The 18,816-nt window shown below is 42.6% G+C and overlaps 1 protein-coding gene across 1 annotated transcript in view; it reads left to right on the top strand.

The window, feature by feature from the left end:
- The first annotated feature begins 201 nt into the window (after nucleotides 1-201).
- CLVS2 (clavesin 2) overlaps nucleotides 202-18,816 on the top strand; it is a 52,016-nt gene continuing 33,401 nt past the window's right edge. Inside the window, exons 1-2 of the mRNA XM_054196426.1 lie at nucleotides 202-590; nucleotides 10,830-11,004. Coding sequence (XP_054052401.1) covers nucleotides 202-590; nucleotides 10,830-11,004 — 564 coding nt within the window. The remainder of the gene's footprint in view (nucleotides 591-10,829; nucleotides 11,005-18,816) is intronic.

Raw genomic sequence — 18,816 nt, 5'->3', positions numbered from 1 at the left:
CTGGCTGCCTGGGAGCCGCTCGACTTCTCGGCGGCCGGACTGGCAGCGGCGGCGGGGCCGGGGAGCGGCGGGGCGAGGCCCGGCGGGGCGGGGGAGCGGCGGCCGGCGGTGCCGGGGCACCCCGCCTCCGGGGGGCAAGCGGCCGGGAGTCTGAGGAGAGCAGGCAGCAGAGGAGGGGAGGAGGAGGAGGAGGGCAGCGCCATGACTCATTTGCAGGCAGGTCTCTCCCCGGAGACTCTGGAGAAAGCCCGGCTGGAGCTGAACGAGAACCCCGACACCTTGCACCAGGACATCCAGGAGGTGCGGGACATGGTCATCACCCGGCCGGACATCGGCTTCCTGCGCACCGACGATGCCTTCATCCTGCGGTTCCTGCGGGCCAGGAAGTTTCAGCACTTCGAGGCGTTTCGCCTCCTGGCCCAGTACTTTGAATATCGCCAGCAGAACCTGGACATGTTCAAGAGCTTCAAGGCCACGGACCCGGGCATCAAGCAGGCGCTGAAGGATGGCTTCCCTGGCGGGCTGGCCAACCTGGACCACTACGGCAGGAAGATCCTCGTCCTTTTTGCTGCCAACTGGGACCAGAGCAGGTAAATGCAGAGCCACCCGCCTGCCTTAACCCCTTCTTTCCCTGGGCAACGCGTGGGAAAAGCTGTGCCAGAGCAGAGGATGGGTGGGCAGTGGGGACACACCCGGCTCGGCCCACAGGGGGCTGGGCAGCAGCCTGGAAGGCAGAGGGGGAAGAGAAAGAAGAAATGTATTTTGTGGCTTAGGGCCTTTTCAGCCTTCTCATCCTTTAGACTCTGAATTTTGGGAAGGAAGCGGGAACCGCTCAGGTGCTCTTCTCAACTGGCTGATATGAGGTTTACGCTCTTCTGCTTCCCCTTAGCCGAGGTGAGCTGGAATGGTAGATGATGTGCTTATGCCCCTGACAAAGGCTGGTTGTGAACCCTGTGCTGGTCTTCCTGCTTCAGCCCGCACAGAGCTGCTCAGGTGCCATAGGAGAAAGTGGGAGATGCTGTGTGTAGAACAGGAGTATCCATCATGGCTTTTGAACTGAAAAGTTTGCCTGAGCAGGAAACTGAGGCTCCAAATCCTTTCCCACAGTGACAGAAGGCTCTTCCAGAGCCACCTGGAAATGCCAGAATGGAACTTAGAGTGACCACTTCTTTTTCCCTACTCGTGCTGCTCCAAGTGTGAATTCCCTGCATAATAAGATCCAAGCACACAAAGCTTTGGCAGCAAATTGAAGGAGGCCAGTGCAGTCCCCAGGACAATTTCTGATCCTTTTTGGGACTACTGTAGCCTGAAGATGACTTAGCAGGCTGACCCAAGAGCTGTCTCCCATCAAGGCCCTTTCTTTTATCAATCGGCTTGATACTATGTGACAGTATCTGGTTATTCTAAATACCTCGTTGGGTGTCATGCCCAGTTTCTCCTGCAGTCTAAAATTGCATCCACAAAAATTGCTTGATTTTCAGCACTTGTAAATGAAGGAATCCATTAAGAGTGAACTCTAAAGCCTACTGCTGTGAGCACTGTGTGGCTTCCCCGGGCTCCCAGCCTGAGAGCAGGTTTAGGACCTGAAGCATTTCTTAGTGAGAAAACTTAAAATCTTGCTAGTTGCCTTCACATGAACCCAAACCGTCTTCTGTGCTGTCAGCACAGGCTGGGCACAGGCAGCACTGAGGGCTCAGCCCAGATATGCCAAGCTCAGCTATTTTGAAACATGGGGAGTGTTTCAATAGCTGCAGTGTGGATAGAAAGGACAAAATTCGGCGGACTGGCGTGCTTAAGCTCGCCCTTTAAGTGTTTGCGTGTCTGTCCTCTTGCCCGCTGTGTCGATAGCCATTGCAGGGAGCGATGCCACAGCTCCTTGCAGCAGTCGGTATTACAGCTCGGGATGATTCTCTGCCCAGAGGGCCTCTGGCCCATCATGGCTTTCCTCATCTCCAGACAGGGTGGCCACATCCACACTGCCTACGGGGTGTGTTTCCTGGCCCAAGAATCATGGCCAGGGACTGGGAGAAAGCTGTCTGGCACGAATCAAAACTGCCCACGACCACGCTAACAACTAGAAAGTGTGGATGAACATACACAGAGCTGGGGCCAGCGTCCTTTGCCTGCTTCGGCTTTCTGGCAGATGGAGCCAAAGAAGCTGAGTGAGGAAGCAGCAGTGGTGAGGCTAAGGACTCTCTGAGTGTGCTTCATTTCCCACATAAAGACCAGGTCAACTTTTTATTTTAAGAACATATAGAAGAACAAGAAACATTAAGAACAAGAAACTCATAAAAATCCCCAAATGAAGAATTAGCAAAGAAATGGATGTTTAGACCTTTTATTAAGTCGCATGTCTACCATGAAGAAATTCCCTTGTTAAAGATAGTGTGGCCTACTCTATGCTATTATTTCTCATTAATGAAAAAAAACCCAAAGCTTTATGTGACATTTCTCAGATTGTTAGTTCTTAGTGAAAAGAACACTAAGAATTCAAATTCAGAGACAAAGTAGCATTTAAAAAAATAATTGCTGTGTGAAAATAATAGGTATATTTTCTTCTTAATTTTGGATGTGCTGATATTTAAACCGCGTGAGATCAGCTGACACACCATTAAATTTATTGTGGTCATTTTAATGAAGTCCTATTGGTACAATTCTTATTATTTATGTTACGATAGCTAAGTGACTGGGGTACACCAGAGTAGCTAATGGCTGTGTTTGCAGTTGGGCACCTATTGCGCGTCAGCACTGCCCGCCCACAGTTCGCCTCCCCTCCGGAGCCAGGGATTTGTTTTCAGATAGACCACTCAGACAAAGGGGAGAGACCTGAAGCCCGGCTGTGGGGAGTGGCTTGCTCCAAGGCACATGACAAGTCAGTGACAGATCTGGGAATGGAGCTACGTCGCTTTCTTTTCTAATTAATTTAGGGTCTTGCGTTATCCGGTGTTCAGCAACTGAACCGGGGGAACACTGCCTGTGGAACTTACACTGGAGCCGCTGCGCAACATGTCTCAAGCTTTACTGGCTTGAGATCTTACAGTACATAAACTAGTGCTCCTCTGGCAGCAGCACTGTGAGGATTACTTCTTGAAGTCTGTCTTGTTAGGGCCTCTTCATATGCTTCATAAACTACGTTAACAGAGCATAGCAAGCCTCCAAATTTATCATGTGTGTACGACTTATTATGGCCAGCATGCAACAATTAGAAATAAAAAGTTCCAATTTGTTATTTAAATGAATAGCAGACATACTATAGATGATTTATATAGCACCGGCAGCCTATGATTTACATTGTTCCAATTAGAAAGAAAAGTGTGGGAGGCAAAAAATTCCTATGGTAAAACAAGCCTGTGTACTAGATGTTAAATCGTTAAATTAAAGCAGGGCCTGAAAAGTGTACCAGATGTCCTACCATCTGAACAACTAAATCAGACATGTATTTAAAACAAACAAACAAACAAACAAAAAAAAGGAAAGGTGAAGGATAATGCATTGAATAGCCCAACAGCTTTTCAATGGGACCCTGCTCAATTCCCCACCCTGTCTCTACTATGGAGAAAGTGAAGAGGGTGCCATTCCTGACAGGAGGCTGGAGAGCACTTGGGAAGGGATCAGCCTTCCCTGTTAGCTTCCAGATTGTTGGTTCGTAACTACATTCGGCTTGTAGGTGTGTACGTGCATTTGAAGACTCCGTCTTTCTGAATGTGTCCAGCTGGTGAAGTGTTTTTTCAGCTAATGGTGCGATTAACTTCAACACGGCGGCAAGGGATCTGTTGTCACGCATGTTCTGTGTGCTTCGTGCCACCTGCACACAGATTCCCTCGGAAAATCAGTCCATTTTGAGGCTATTTATTTGAAATCTTTCCCTGTATTAATTACCTCAGAACTCTTCCTAGAAAGTACAATAGAAAAGTGCAGTAGAAAAGTGCAGTAGAAAAGTGCAGTGATACCTAGTGCCTGTCTGTGTCACAGTGACCCAGTCAGCTCGCACCATCCTTGGTGAATACGGAAATCACTGCACTCCGTTCCAATAGCTCTGCTCTTGCATCAGATGGGTGACAGCAAGGCAAAGACAGAGTCCCCTGATTTGCTTTTGAAACTATGCTTTCGTGTGCAGAAGTGCTAGAAGCTTTTCTTTTCCTCCCGTTAAATGAAAATTTAAATTCGGTAGCTATTAGGAGGCTGGTCTGCACCTTAAATCACTATTAACCACAGGCGAGCTAGCAGGGTGTTTTTCAAGCTCTGATGGAGGCAGTGTGACAAAATAAATAGCAATGCTAACAATAATAACAGATTAACAATAACAAAATACCTGGCTAATAGAGTCAATTTTTGTTTGGAAATAATATCTTTCAAATAATAATTATTAAATAGTGCAAACACTGTCATTTTTTTTCTACAGTTTCTCCTGCTGATGGATGCTGTCTTATTGTTTCCTAGCTTTCCCCCAGGTATCTATATCTGCCTATTATCACTTGTATTTAGATTGTGAGAGTTGTGGTGAGGGATCTTTTTGATCAATGCTAATGTAAGATTTAGATCAGCTGAATCTTCATCTGTGGCTGTGACTGTTAGACACTGGGCTAACATAAAGGAGTAACGAATAGTATTAAATCTGAATCTAAAAGCTAATCTGGTAAAATACTTGAAGCAGTTTCTATTTTTCTATGCATTTTTGTAACACTAGTGGTGCTTTTTGTCTTTAGAATAAAGGTCCCTAGTGGCATGCTGCCACTATTTAAGCAGAATAGCTATAAGAGAAGTTTCGATCCCCCACCTTTTCAGCATTCAAATCTGTACCCAGACTGCCAAACCAAGGAGATCTGAGGCATCGTTTCTAGGTACTCCTTTGTGTATCTTGAGGGCTCATGTTTCACTGAAATTCTAAAAATATTGAGCCAGAGAGCAGTAGGTTAGAAATGGGATGATGGCTCAGAGACTTGACCAGCTTTCTCTTTTAAACCACAGTGGCACAAGGGCTCATTTGACAGAAACCTTTACTTGTCCAAATGGTGATGAGCTTAAAATACAGATTGTGTGTTCCTTATATGTTTGGGACCTTCAGGAGACATGCGGCTTAAATTCAAGCAGAGAAGACTTGCCATTTCTCTCTTCTAGCTACCAGTTTGCATCCTGAGAGGCAGAGTTATGCCACTCAGTTTTAATTCTCAAAATAACTTGAAATTTCTTGATATCGAGGTGGGGGGCAGATGACAAACAGCAATAGAGATAGTAGGGCAACTCTGCCAAATCAGCTTACCTGTTATTCAGTGCAAATGTGAATTGACTGGAATCAGAATCTGGTTGAACAGATGATACGGTGGATGCCACCCATCATCAAGACCATAAAATACTGAAAAGAGCTGACACAGCTGGATTTGACATGAGACATCTGTACCCTGCATTCTCCCTGTCTCTTCTCTTTCTGTTGGCCTGGTGGAAATTACAGTGGCCCCTGGGAGTGAAGAGAACGCATAGACTACACAACCAAGCGATGAAGGTGAAAGATCATAGTGAAGTACTACCAAGAGTTGATAGCAGTGTCTGCCAGACTGTTTTTCCCAGAAATCCTTGCAAATACTTTGAATCTATTCATGTCCCATAGAAAATCTCAAAGAACTTTTATTTTTTTTGTAAAGGGGAAATTGCTGCCACTGTTGAATTACACGAGAGCGGGCTGCTCGGTTCATTGTTTGAGCTGTTCTGCTCTTGACAAACCCAAGACCTCAGTGAGGCATTACCCTAGAAAGCTCCGTCTCTGTCGTGGTAGAAATGGTAGCCATCCCGAAGCATTTGAAAGAATTGCTGTCAGTGTGGCTATTAACTTGTCAAGCCTTCCCAGGCTCATTGCTTTAAAGTCAACCTGAATGAAAAATTTCAAGAGGTAGCAGAGTGTGTCTGCACACCGGTTCCCACCTCATTTGAACTCCAGCTGCAACTCACATAGAAAAAGGAACATTAAGAGCACATTATATATGTGATAGCATATTTCCAGCATTTGTTATTCACATTGACAACTCGGCTAAAAAAGTTATCTAAGCTCTCCGTTGAATTAAGCATGGTTCTATAAATAGCGGGCGTTAAATACATTTAAATTAACTGTGAGTTCTCGATTATCCTAGCAATTAGTAATACCTTGCTAGCTACACTATGTCCCATAAGAGTCTGTTTAAACAAGTGAATGCAACTGAATTTAGCCATAAATAAATAAAGATTTATTTCTGCACAGACTAACTCCAGGCTACTACGGAGCTCCTGCAGCAAACAAGGCCCAGCACACCCCGCCTACCTGACGGCGCTGGAGCAGTCATTGTGAAACTGGGGCCAGGGCAAAACGAGCGGCTTGCTGTGCCCTAAATGCACACTGTTACTTAACACAGATTGGTGAGAATAAAGCAATACCATCTTCCCCTCAGACTGAACACCATGGTCTCTTAAAATTAAAGGCTAATATGTTGATTTTTTTCTTTTTTTTTTTTTTAAAGTTGAAAGGCAGTCAAAGCCATCTTGGACCAAGTTTATTTCACACTCACTAGCTTATCACATTTTTTTCACGTTTGATTGGTTATATCTCTGTGTCTATATGGAAACTAATTTCAGTGTGGAATAAACGTTTCAGCAGCACAATCCAGAGTAAATTTTCCCACCATCTTTTAATGTAGGATTTTAATTTCCCTAAAGTCCAGCCAAGGATGGAGCGTATTTAATGGCAGAGCCTGTGCATCCTGGTGCTGACATGCAGAGTAGTAGCAGTGAGGTGAAATGTTGGGCAACATGGGGCTGGAGTGGATTAAAGATGAGTCTTTATGCAAATAACTCTGTGCTGTGTGAAGGCTTCAGTATAGTTTCTTTAATCATTTTTCATTTGCTTGGGCTGTTCAGCTGGTACTTTCAACAGTTAGTTTGCCATTTGCGCCACCTAAGATCTCATCTATCACATCGGGTTTGCATTTCTGGCTTGCCTCAGCATGCGTCCAGAGTAAAAGCTGCGTTAAATACCCACTAATGGATTTGCCTTTCTTGTCTGGTTTTCTGTACTGTACTTAAGTAAGGTATCAAAACCAAGAGAAGAGGTTCATTACAGAATGAAGGACAGCTTCTATCTTCAGCTAATTGCCCTGAAGGGTATTTGAGGTGGGAAGCTTAGTGGTTAGTGACATGTCCCTGTATATTCCTCATGTGGCTTTTCAGACTTAAAGAGTACATCAGATACCTTCCTCTGGCAGAAAGTGTTCTTGCTTGCTTTTAGCTAGGCCTGTGTTCTTCAGGACTTGTTTTCACTGAGAGGACAACCTTTTGTCTTTTTCAGTGAGTAAACATACAATATCGCCTTTGTTGTTGTGGACTGTATTTCTTACACTAAGCAAACCTGCAATAGGAGTTACGGTGATGGTGAATATGCCATAGATTTGTGGAAGCCCAGCACTGCAACCATTGGTTACTCTCCGTGGTGGATGAAGTCCTGGTCTTCTTGACACCTGACAGTTTTCCCATTGACTTGAACGAGTTTCAGACATAATTAGGTGTATTTGTGTTTATATGTATACATCTATATATTTATCACTTAGGTATATATAAAAGCATTTTATGGCCAGTCCTTGAGATATGATTGGCTTCATAAACAAAGAATCTTTATGTCTAATGCACCAGATTTCTAGCAGCCTTGTGCCAGTAGGGAGCCATTAATCCAAGGCATGTGATGTCTTCTTGAGGTCCCTAGGGAGGACATTAGAGATCTACATTAGGAACTTTGGACCCGTCTTTTCGAACTGCATGTAGGGTGCTTGCAGCAGCCTTCTGTTTTGTGGAGCTCTTCTCCTGGACAATGAGATCCTCTGAATGGGGTGGCATAAACATCAAGTGAAGTTCAGGCTAATTTTAGGATTTGAGTATTTCTAATGTCTATTTTTTGTATGGGCTCTGATAGATGATTTTCCTCAGAGTGAAGCATTAGCTGCTCTCCCAATGTCTCACCTGATGTAATTTCCTTCCCAATGCAATATTTCCCCTAGGAAGGCCTCTTACAGGGTGTATTTCCACCTAATTTAATGAAGTCATTAAAAAAATAGTGTTTCTGAGACCTCCACCACCTTATGGAGGTAACCAGGAGTTTGAAGGCAGTTGGCCATGCTCTGAGCCCAGCCCTGACCCTGAGCATGACTCTGTAAGCCTCCTTCCCTCAGGCTAAGCATATGTTTTAATCCCGATGCTCGCAGTTGTACAAAATGCATGTTGTACAGGGGATTTTTAGTTCCCATGTAAATTAGGTGTCCTCCATGCGCCAGTGTTGTAGTGGGTAGGCAGACTGGTCTGCAGAGATGCTAGGCAAACTAAGACCTTTCTAGTGCCAGTAAAACCGTCTATAGTCTTTATGCTGCCAAACACTCCCTACAGGTCCCATTATACATGCACAAACTCATTTGGGAAAGAGCTGATGAATGATTATTTTCATTTTTCCTCAGGTCGCTCCTCGCACTGCGGCGCTGGGGGTGCGCGTTTGTTTGCTTATTCAGAGGCCTCAGCAGCGACGGTGGCGTTTTCCCCACGCATCCGTCAGTGGGGCTTGGGGGAGCTGCTGCCGTGCCTGGGAAGAGGGGGGAGCATCAGCCGCGCCGTGCCCGAGGCATTGGCTCTGCCACCCCAGCCCCTCTGCCCCTGGGCAGGTTGGCTCCAGGCCCGGGTTTGCTTCACCGTGCCAACTGCAAAGACAGGGCTTAACAGTTCTTTGACGATCAAATTGCAGCTAACAATTTTAAGGATCCAGGTTTTGAACGTTTTCCTTCAAAAAAGGTTTTAAGGCGTGTCCTTTTTTTTCCCCCTGGACAAGATTCCATTTACAGAAATGTTCTTTTGTTTTGTTTTGTGTTTTTTTTTTTTTCTGACAAAAAGAAATAAGAGAATTTTAGCGTTTTGAAGATTTCCATAGGGAAATTACAGAGAAGAATTTTTCTTGTGCTCTTTCCTCCCCCAGCTGAAAAAACCTGAACAAAAAAGAGGTAGCATGCCAAACTTCCTGTAAAACTTAGATCTCTGAAAAGTAAAGCCTCAGAAATAAGTTAAATCTCAGAAAAGTGAAAAGGAGTGAATATGAAAACTTTCATCCCAATGAACCGAACCAAATTCAAAACAAAGTAAGGGTCTCCAAAACAAAGAGAGGAATCATGTAAAAAAATGCTTTTGTTTTCTGGGGAAAACACACTTTGTGTTGTTCACTCGTGTTAGGCTGACATTAAGACAGTGTTTTTTTAGTCCCTTTCCTAGGAAGGCATAGTTGGGAAGTTCACTGAATTTTAGTTGGTTAAAAGAAAAAGATGGAAAGATGCAAGGAGTCAGCTAGAGCAGATTAATTTCATTTGTGTTATTTCCTTTTGCAGATACTTTCAAAATACAGTTACGTACACAATGGAACAGTGTACTCATATTAAAGCAAGCAGAAGTCAGTATAATTTAATGTAATTTCTAAATAGGCACACAGGCTCTTTGCTACATATGCAGTGTGGTGAAGATTGCTCTGGGGACTCAGAATTTTGAGAACTTCTGTGTTTGAGGCCATCATGGGAGACTTTTAAAGGGCCTTATTTAAAAATATCTGCACTGTCCTGGAATATTTGCTTATCTGTTTTTCTGGTTTAGCTGTCTAATGCTGCATCTGATACTGTGGTGCGGACTGGCAAATTTACATCTGTTTCAGTAACTATTTATCTTACTTTTAAAGAAGATTTTTAAATATAAAACATAGCTAAGCCTGGAAAAAAAATCAAAGCTTAAACTACTACTTTCGTATCTCTTAAAATAGCCCAGATAATTCAGTTGTTTCACCTTTTTTAAAAAAACTCAATAAGCTAAACTGCAAGTTGATTAATAACTCTATTATATGGCAGTCTAAAGATGACATTGCTGTATATATTTAAACTATTGAGCTGCTGTATTAGGTGCTTTAGCTTCAAAAAAGAAAGATAATACTCAACAGGGCTTGGCAATATGGAATTATGTCGTCTTTTACAAGATCATCAATCTAAGAAAAGATTATGTGCATATATGTAAACCATATAATTACATATTGTAGGTGGCATCTTTGTAACCCCAAATTTAACACAGAAAATTCTAGGATTGACAAATACTGCATTCCAGACTTACTCCTGAAACGACATAATTTGGATATACAAAGTACTCAGAGGGCGGTTAAGTAACCCTTAAATGGTTGCTGTTGCTCTTAACCAGAAACACCTCGAAGCCTTAATGTGAGTGTTACTTTCTGCTTTCAAGATCCTTGAGTAATCAGCCTTCTGTAACACCCTTTGTAGATTTAAGATAAAACATCACCCAGAGAGAGGGGCAAGAGGAGCATGTGGAAATCCCTTTTTTAGCTGATAATTTTGTAGAAGCTTTTATTTCAATCCCTTGCAAAAACATAGGAGGAAACTTTGGGTCTAGGCGTCTGGTGTTAAACTCTGGTTTTGGTATCGTTATGATTTTAGAAAAATACAACTTGCATAGGTATATTTGTACAGACATTTAATAAAATGCATAGATAATAAAGCAGCTTAGGAGACTACAGAAAAGTTCGAATTTGCTTTTGGTGTGTTATATTCTTGTAGGTTGTTCTGGCTGACTGATGGTCTAGATGTGCAGAATTCTGCTCCAGATGAGTTCAACCAATTGAGCGTTTGAGACTTTCCCAGCTTTACATACCCAAGACTTCTGAGGATACATTGGCACTCCTTTGATTTAACCTATTAATAAGCAGCACACAGGAAGAATGCTCAGAACTTCTCCACGTCTGTGGTCGTTGCTCCTTTCCTAACTGGATCTCCCCTTAACGTTCACAGGTACACACTGGTGGATATTTTGCGCGCCATACTTCTTTCGTTAGAAGCCATGATAGAAGACCCCGAGCTTCAAGTGAATGGATTTGTTTTGATTATAGACTGGAGCAACTTCACCTTCAAGCAGGCCTCCAAGCTCACACCAAGCATGCTTAGATTAGCCATAGAGGGCCTTCAGGTAACATTCATCTTTTCTTTCTTTTGCTAATTCTTCGTTTATCACTTCCTTACAAATCTAGGTGGCTCAAAAAAAAACCCCAAAGGAAACAAAAATCCAAGAACTTCTGAATAGCAAGGCTTCTTAAGGTATGGGTGAAGAGGCAAGCTACAGTGGCACAGGCTAACGTGTGAGCTCGGTCGGCTAACTGCAGTAACTCCTGCTGTGTAGGCTCCTTTTTTGCCATAAATAAGAGGTAACTTTTCTGTCTTTATTGCGAAGTTGGCTGGCTTCCTGTAAATTCAGACCGTAGCTTCTGCGGCAGCAAGTTAGAAGTAATCAGTTTATCTTGTCATTTTGCACAGGGCTGATGAAATACGGGTTGCTGCTGCCACGCTGGTTGTTTTTTTTTTTGTTGATGCCATTGGAGACAGGCTCTACATCATTTGTCCTGAAAAGTGTCGGGCACTGTGATTAGACGGTTAGCTGGGACTATTTACGTACTCAAAGTTCAGCATGTGCTTGGCTCTTTTGCTGGGTCAGGATTAAATTGAGCAGCAGCTTCTGGGACTGAGTGTACAGTGATTTACATTTCTTTCTGCTCATTGTAAATGCTCTTTACACGGCACAGGCACATTGGTGGAAAGGATACTACATAACTCTTGTCTGTCTCCTACGATCTTTACTGCTTATTAAAATGAAAAACTAGAATTTGTAAAATAGTTGTTTTCTGTGCAAGCTTGAGTTGCTGTGTTAAAAATACCAGTAATTCACTCCTGTGGCAGTGTGCCTTGGTTTTACAAGGGTATATATTAATTTTCCGTGATGGTTTTATCATTTATATGTTTTTATTACTCATAAAACAAAATAACAGCCTTGTCTTTGAACTTTCTTCACTTTGATATTGCTATTTTTGAAGAAACTTGTTTAGTAGTAGTATGGAGTTTTGATCTAAATCTTGAAATGGCTTAACTGGTATTCAGCCTGCTGTTGCGCCCAGAAGGGTAGTGACAGTCATGAGACAAAGATCTGTTTTCATTTTGTTGTGTTTCCTTATGCAACAGTGTGGTTCCATGGTCTTGAGAACTACATTAGAAGTCAGCAGTGAGATCTGTGCTCTAATACTGCTGCATTTTCTTTTAGTCCTTCCAAAGTTGTTTTCTTTTTTATGCTTTTTTTCAGTTAGACGTTGTTTTCTTGTTTAGAACATGAATAAATACTTTAGTAGTCATCATTTTTAAATGGTGGTGTTTCTTCTTGGACATTAATGAGAGATGGTTATTTTGAGGAGAGCTGCACTGGATAATTGCATCTGAAAATATGATGGATAACCTACCAAACTTCAGGTGGGCTCTGAGACTCTGTGTTCTCCTGCCACCGATTGGTTCATAACCAAGTTGAGGTGAAGTCCATTGGCTTATTTTAACCATGCCCCCAGCTTTTTATGTTCGAATATCCTGACTCTTACGGTGGTCAGCACCCAGGGCATCATTTTTTGCCCACAGTCTTCAGTCCTGTTGACTCTAGAGATGTAAAACTGGGCACGAAATGCTCCAGAAGAGGGAATGAGAAGGCGCTGAAATGGCAAATGTGAGATAAAACTCTCCTAATGCTCAAGGAATCTGTCCTAATCTGTGACAGGTATTGTTATCTGTAAGCAGCAACTTTTATTAGGCCTTTTACCACAAGTCTTTTGAAGAAATCACTTAGTTGGGCTCTCATAATACAGCGTCTAATTTTCTTTGGAGAAACACTGAGGGAACGAGGACTAACGTTCTTATACTAGCAAAACTGACTGACTCTCTAGTGGTATTTTCTCAGTAGTTATACTACTTGGGGGCTTAATTATATTTAATTTCAATTTTTTTTTCTTTTTCTTTTACTTAGACATGTTTCTATGTAAAGACATATTAGAATCAATGGAAAGGACTAAAGACAACTGTACTGAGCATCTTGAAGGGAGAACCTCACTTCAAAACCAGTTGCTATCAGGAAGGAAATAAGAGGAAAGCATGGTGAAAAGGTGGTACAGAGAGAACTTGGGCTTGCATCTTCTTGACAGATTTCATGCCTGAAATGTTACGTTCCCCTACCCTCAACAGGGACTGCCTTTTCTTTCATTTTGGACAAAAATGCATAGTGGAAACATCATTCTGAATGATGTCGAAGTAAAAAGTGCTTAGTCAGGTTGTATGAAAAAGAACAACTCACACACTGTTTATTTTTGATCTTTGTAAATACTCTCTGTTTAATCAGAGAAATGGAATTTACTTTGGCTTATAAGATTTAACAGGGCTCAAGATGCTGAACTTTACCATTTGGGGAATTTAAATATTTGTGTTACTTGGGTGGAAAGGGACCAGGGAAAGTGGGATTAGTGACCACTGAATTTGATGTTAACCAAATCCCTTTGCCTCCTGAATGAAATCTACTAAATTTGCATTGTATTTGCTTAGATTCCATGAGCAGAATATTCAATATGGTACATACCAAAGAGAGTTGATTACAAGCTATGGCATTTCTGGGCCCTTTGCAACTGGTTATTTTTTAGGAAATTGCTTTTGAAAGCAAGATAAGTAAATATATACAGTTTCCTACTGAAGACAAATTCTGCTATACACTTTGTCTGCATACCTATTTAAATGGGAGTATGAAAGGAACTGTACCCCTAACTAACTCGTAGACATTAGAAAAACCTCCTAGGTAGTAGTTTTCAGGAAAAGAGCCTTTTGGTGGTGGAATTTTTAACGTTAAAGGACAGTGATTACCTGTAAACTAATGTGAATTTCTAGCATATCCATCCGAACAGTGCTGTACCAACCAATTGGTGCAGTGTAAGTCAGTGCTAATTTTTAGATCAAATGGTTTTGATAGCCAAGAAGCAAAAACCTCCTGTGGAGGTTGGGACACTTGGCTGGGACTCTTGATAGTCTAGTCCTAGCTCATACACTGGCCTTGTGCTTCTGGAAAAAAGGAGCAACACTCGTCCCTGTGGATGCTGGTGGCTACAGCATTTATGTTGCTCCTCGTCAGTGAGAAGGAGGATTTGCGTTTAGAGCCCCTACACCTTCTGTAGTGAAGAATAAGAACATAAGCAAATGTAAGATGTAATATTCTTCTTTTTCTGAGAAATGGTCTGTCTGCATTAGGTGCCTAGAAGTACCTAAGAGCACCTAAGAGCTCAGAGCTGTGAAACCCGAGCAGAAGGAAAACATTCTTTGAGAGGTGAGACTGAAACCCATGAGCTGACTTTAGCACCTTGTTTTGGTTTTCCGCCGTATATTCAATGCATGGATGTCTGTGAATCCTAGTGTTTAGGTGCCCACTTCTCTCCATTCATTGGTTTCTGTAGCCAAGCACTGATTTTGGGCTTGTGAAGGAGCTCACATTACTCAGCAGCTGGGTTCCTGAAAGGAGGGAGTGTTACAGCATTGTGTGCTGCAACGCTCAAGTGCCTTGAATAAATCCCTTTCAAAAACTTTGAAAAACTTTGCAAAATTTTGCCTCTTTCACCAGCAAGGGGTTACAATCTGTGTGCTTCAGAAACTTCTCCCATATTAAAGAGGACTCTTGAGAGCTCAGAAGAAAACCAGGCCTAACTTTCCACAGATAGTGATGAACTCCAAGCTCTTACCGCACAAGAATGACACCTTGGTGTTATGGTCTGATAAATAGCTCTATGAAATACCATCTCAACCATAATGGTGGTTGAAAAAGCAGATCAAATGTTAGAAACTGTAAGGAAAGGAATGGAGAGCAGGGAACATGGTGAAGCCACTGCAAAAATCTGTGCCATCACTTCCATCTTGAATGTTGTGGATGTTTCTGATATTCTGTCTCAGAAAGACTACTGTAGGGCTGGAGAAGGGCAAAAAACCCTGAAAGGTATGGGCTAGTTTCTGTATAAGGAACAACTAAGTTGGCTGTGATTCTTCTGGATGGAAGAAGAAAGGCTGTGGAGGGAAACTCCAGGTATCTATAAAACCATAGGATCACAGGATAAATCAGGTTGGAAGAGACCTTATGAGGTTAGTTGCGGTCAGGGAAGATGGGTATGTTTGTGGAAGAGAAATTAACTCATGATTTCTAAATATGTAAAAACCACATCAACGTTCAGAATTCCTCAGGCTGAACATAGTTGGAGATGAGGTGAATGCTGAGTGGAAATATCACACGTGCTGCCTGCATTTTGTCTGCTCTAGGGTCTCATTTTTTCACCTTTGTTAAGGACAGGATATGGGGTTAGATGGACTTTTGGTGGGACGTAATTAAGTCAAGTGTATATTCCACTCCCCCTTCCCTCTTTTTCACTGCTCCTGACACTCCCGTGGCCCCTTCTGCCCGGACACAGAGCTGGGAACACGAGAGCAGAAGGAGGGAGGAGGTTCTGGGAATGATTCTTTTCTTTGTGATAGCTCTTTTATAGTTACATATATGGGCTTTTTATTAAGTATCAAGAGAGCATTGTTCTCACAAAGCAGGTAAAAACAGTGTCAAAGATCGAAAATTCAATTTGAAAATGATATTGAAAGTTGTGGTTTATTATTACCTCCAACAGACAGCTTTGGGGGTAGTTATAAGCGAGCCTTGCAAAATGGAAAGTTGTGGGTATGCATAAGACACTTTAAGTGATTAACTGATGTTTAGGATTTTAAAACCTGGAACACTAAATCCTTCTTAAATACTTGATTTCTATTTAGCTCATAATAGTAGTTGCACACATGACAGATTTGTTTTGCGTGTTGTCACTCAGGCAGGCTGTACTTCCAAATGCTTTGTAAAACTGCATAGATATTGGTGGGCTGAATATTAATGTGTTTTCCTCCAGGTAAAAAGCTGGGGAAAAAGAGATGATGCACATTTAAACTGGGTGCTGAGCATATGCGGACAGTCAGCATTGTTGCAGAAGACAGAAGGCTCTTGCTTTCGGGTTGAGGATGTTTACAGGAAGAGAGAGTGATAGTGTTGTGGGGGACAAGGCAGGTCTTTCAACTGATTGTTACTTTTCTTCGTAACAAAGGAAAGCTTCATGAGCTAAAACAAACTCGTTACTGTGAACATGAAAGCGAACCAGAAAGAACATGAAGACAGCATGCTTGCAGTTACTATTGCTATCCAAAGCATCTTTCAAACAGCTGTTCTTGTGAATCGTAAGGACAATATCTCCAATTAGATTTGCTGCAGCAGTGTAAGGTGGAAGTAACAGAGACCAGAGCATGTACAGTCTAGTGATGAAAGGGACAGGACTTCTTCCTACCATTTTCTTTAAGCATGAACTTCATCAGTATCTTACAGGGAATCTTATCTGGACATCACAGTTGGTTCACCTTTCTATTTAGATAGCCACATTCAGTGCTCAAATTTTGCCACCTAGTTCTGGACTACATCTATACAAGCAGCAGGTTCCAGCGTCAAGAATTTGTAAGTCAGGAACTTCCAGAACTAAGGATGCCTCTGAAAACAGTATTTTGACTTCATATAATTACACGATCATTATGCTCCATGCAGTGCATAAGATTGTTAATAACGAGCTTAAGGAACAGTTACTCAGTACTAGCATGTATCAATGAGCAGCAAATCACAAAAAAAAAAAAAGAAAAGAGCTTTAAATGTCTTTGCATCCAAACTTAAAACCATAAAACCCACTCATTCGGTGCTTGAGTTTTCCATCGGTTTTTGAGAATAGGGTCCTGACACGTCACATAGTGTTTCGGAGGATATTAAAAAGTAGCAGGCTCAAGCTTTTAATGGGAATATCATCTGCTTTCAGGGGGGCTAGTAAATCATGTAGCTGCTTTCATTCAGTTTTTTATCAAAGAATTAAGCTGTTTGTAAATGCTAGATTCCCCTGAGCCCAGGACCAGCCCAGAGAGTGGAGGAATGTGCTTGTAAACAGCACAATTTCTTATCAATTCAACTCATGTTCTGTAGCAGCAGCAGCACGGGATATTTTTCCTAAGAGCTTGTTATTTTACAAGGGTGGGCATATATTTGATCTTCTCTACTTCCAAAAAGGCCATCAAAAAGGCTTGCCAGGAACTTACTATGGAAATAGGGTGGACTGGAAGTGATTGTTAGTGCTAGCTTCTTACCAGCTGTCTGGATGGGTTTAACCTGCCAGGTGAGAAGGTACTTGATGGCCGGAGCTCAAGTTCAGTTGCTTACTGGCATGCCTGTATAGACATTGCCGTTACCCAGTGTCATCCCAGCTGTTAACCTGTTATCTGAAGACAGAATAATTAATTTCCTTGCTAGATTCTTTTATGATGCTCATCAATAAAAAATTGTTGAATGCCTTTCAAATGGTAATTTATTTATTCTCACAAACACACTTTTAAGATGAAGGTGTACTATTATATCTTCTTTTTTTTGTCCAGCCAAGAGGTATTCCACTGAAAGATTACCGTTAAAAGTGTCTGCTAATTTGGGTTGCTCACCGTGCCAGGCCGTGGTGTGATTTTCAGTCACCTTTTATATGTTTGGAGTCCAGCTGCCACTTATTTTTAGTTCGAAGGATTCAAGACTTCTAAAGTCTTGATCCTGAACCCCCAAGCCAGAAGCCTGAATTCTAGCATGGCCTAAATTTAGAGCTCCTCGTTAGATGCTCTTTGAATGCACGTAACGCCATGCGGGCTGCTGTCTCTTTGAAACAAATGGTAAGAAGCAATAAACGGAACTCCCCTTTCACCCCCAGAAACTCTACTGAGTGGCATCTTACTGAAAACTGCAGGGATGCTTGGTGGAGTTAAATATCCACCACCCTAACACTGCCACTGGAGCTAGCGCAGTAGCTGCCTGCAGTAGGTTGTCATCCTCCATGTGAACCCGCACGAGAAAGAGAGTGGGCACTTTGCCAGTGTTTTGCAGATATTTGCTGTAAGCAAGGCGTGATTAGTTGTGGGGATCTTGGCTTTCGTTCAGGCGCTTTGATCTAACTGGCACAGACTCTTCTGCCCGTTCCTCCTGCCCTTTTCTCTCTGAGCAGCCTTTGCCCCAGTCCTACCACTTCCCCAGTTCCTCATCCCACTCCCATTGACATTGCCTTACTTTGTACTAGTCTTCACTGATGTGGGTTTTTTCGTCTCGGTGTACTGATATCATGCTCCAAAACCTCAGTCACTGTGGGTGATTTCATGGCATGTTAAGTTCATCTTAGTCTCTTTAGGAGATCTCAGCCTTTTGTGGTCTCACTGTCCAAATGCTTTCCACATCTGGCATCTAATCAGCTTCCAATCTCCCAACTTCAAATCTCCTCTTAACCATTGCTCTTCGTACTACTCTGGAAAGCGGTATTAGAGAGTGACTTCTAATCTGTTCACATATCACGTGAGTGCTCTAGCCACCAGGCTGTTAAGGAAACAGTCCCTGTAGTTCCTCAGACTGGAATTGGTCTGCTTGGTGTATATGACTCAGTGCTCATGGGGCTGGGCAGGAGATGTTGGGAGCTTCTGGGGCTGCAGTGGAATGACATAGTATGATCTGGGAAAAGACGACTTTTTGTATCTGAAGTTTTTTTCTAATTCAACAAACTGTAGAATCATGGAATGGTTTGGGTTGGAAGGGACCTTAAAGATCACCTTGTTCGAACCCCCCTGCCATGGGCAGGGACACCTCCCACTAGACCAGGCTGCTCAAAGCCCCATCCAGCCTGGCCTTGAACACTTCCAGGGATGGGGCATCCACAGCTTCTCTGGGCAACCTGTTCCAGTGCCTCACCACCCTCACAGTAAAGAATTTCTTCCTAATATCTAATCTAAATCTCTCCTCTTTCAGTTTAAAACCATTACCCCTCATCCTATCGCTACACTCCCTGATAAAGAGTCCCTCCCTATC

This window comes from Rissa tridactyla, chromosome 3, assembly GCF_028500815.1.
Source record: "Rissa tridactyla isolate bRisTri1 chromosome 3, bRisTri1.patW.cur.20221130, whole genome shotgun sequence".
Taxonomy (NCBI): domain Eukaryota; kingdom Metazoa; phylum Chordata; class Aves; order Charadriiformes; family Laridae; genus Rissa; species Rissa tridactyla.
The sequence above is the reverse complement of the archived record's forward strand: the minus strand, read 5'-3'. Positions and strand labels throughout refer to the sequence as shown.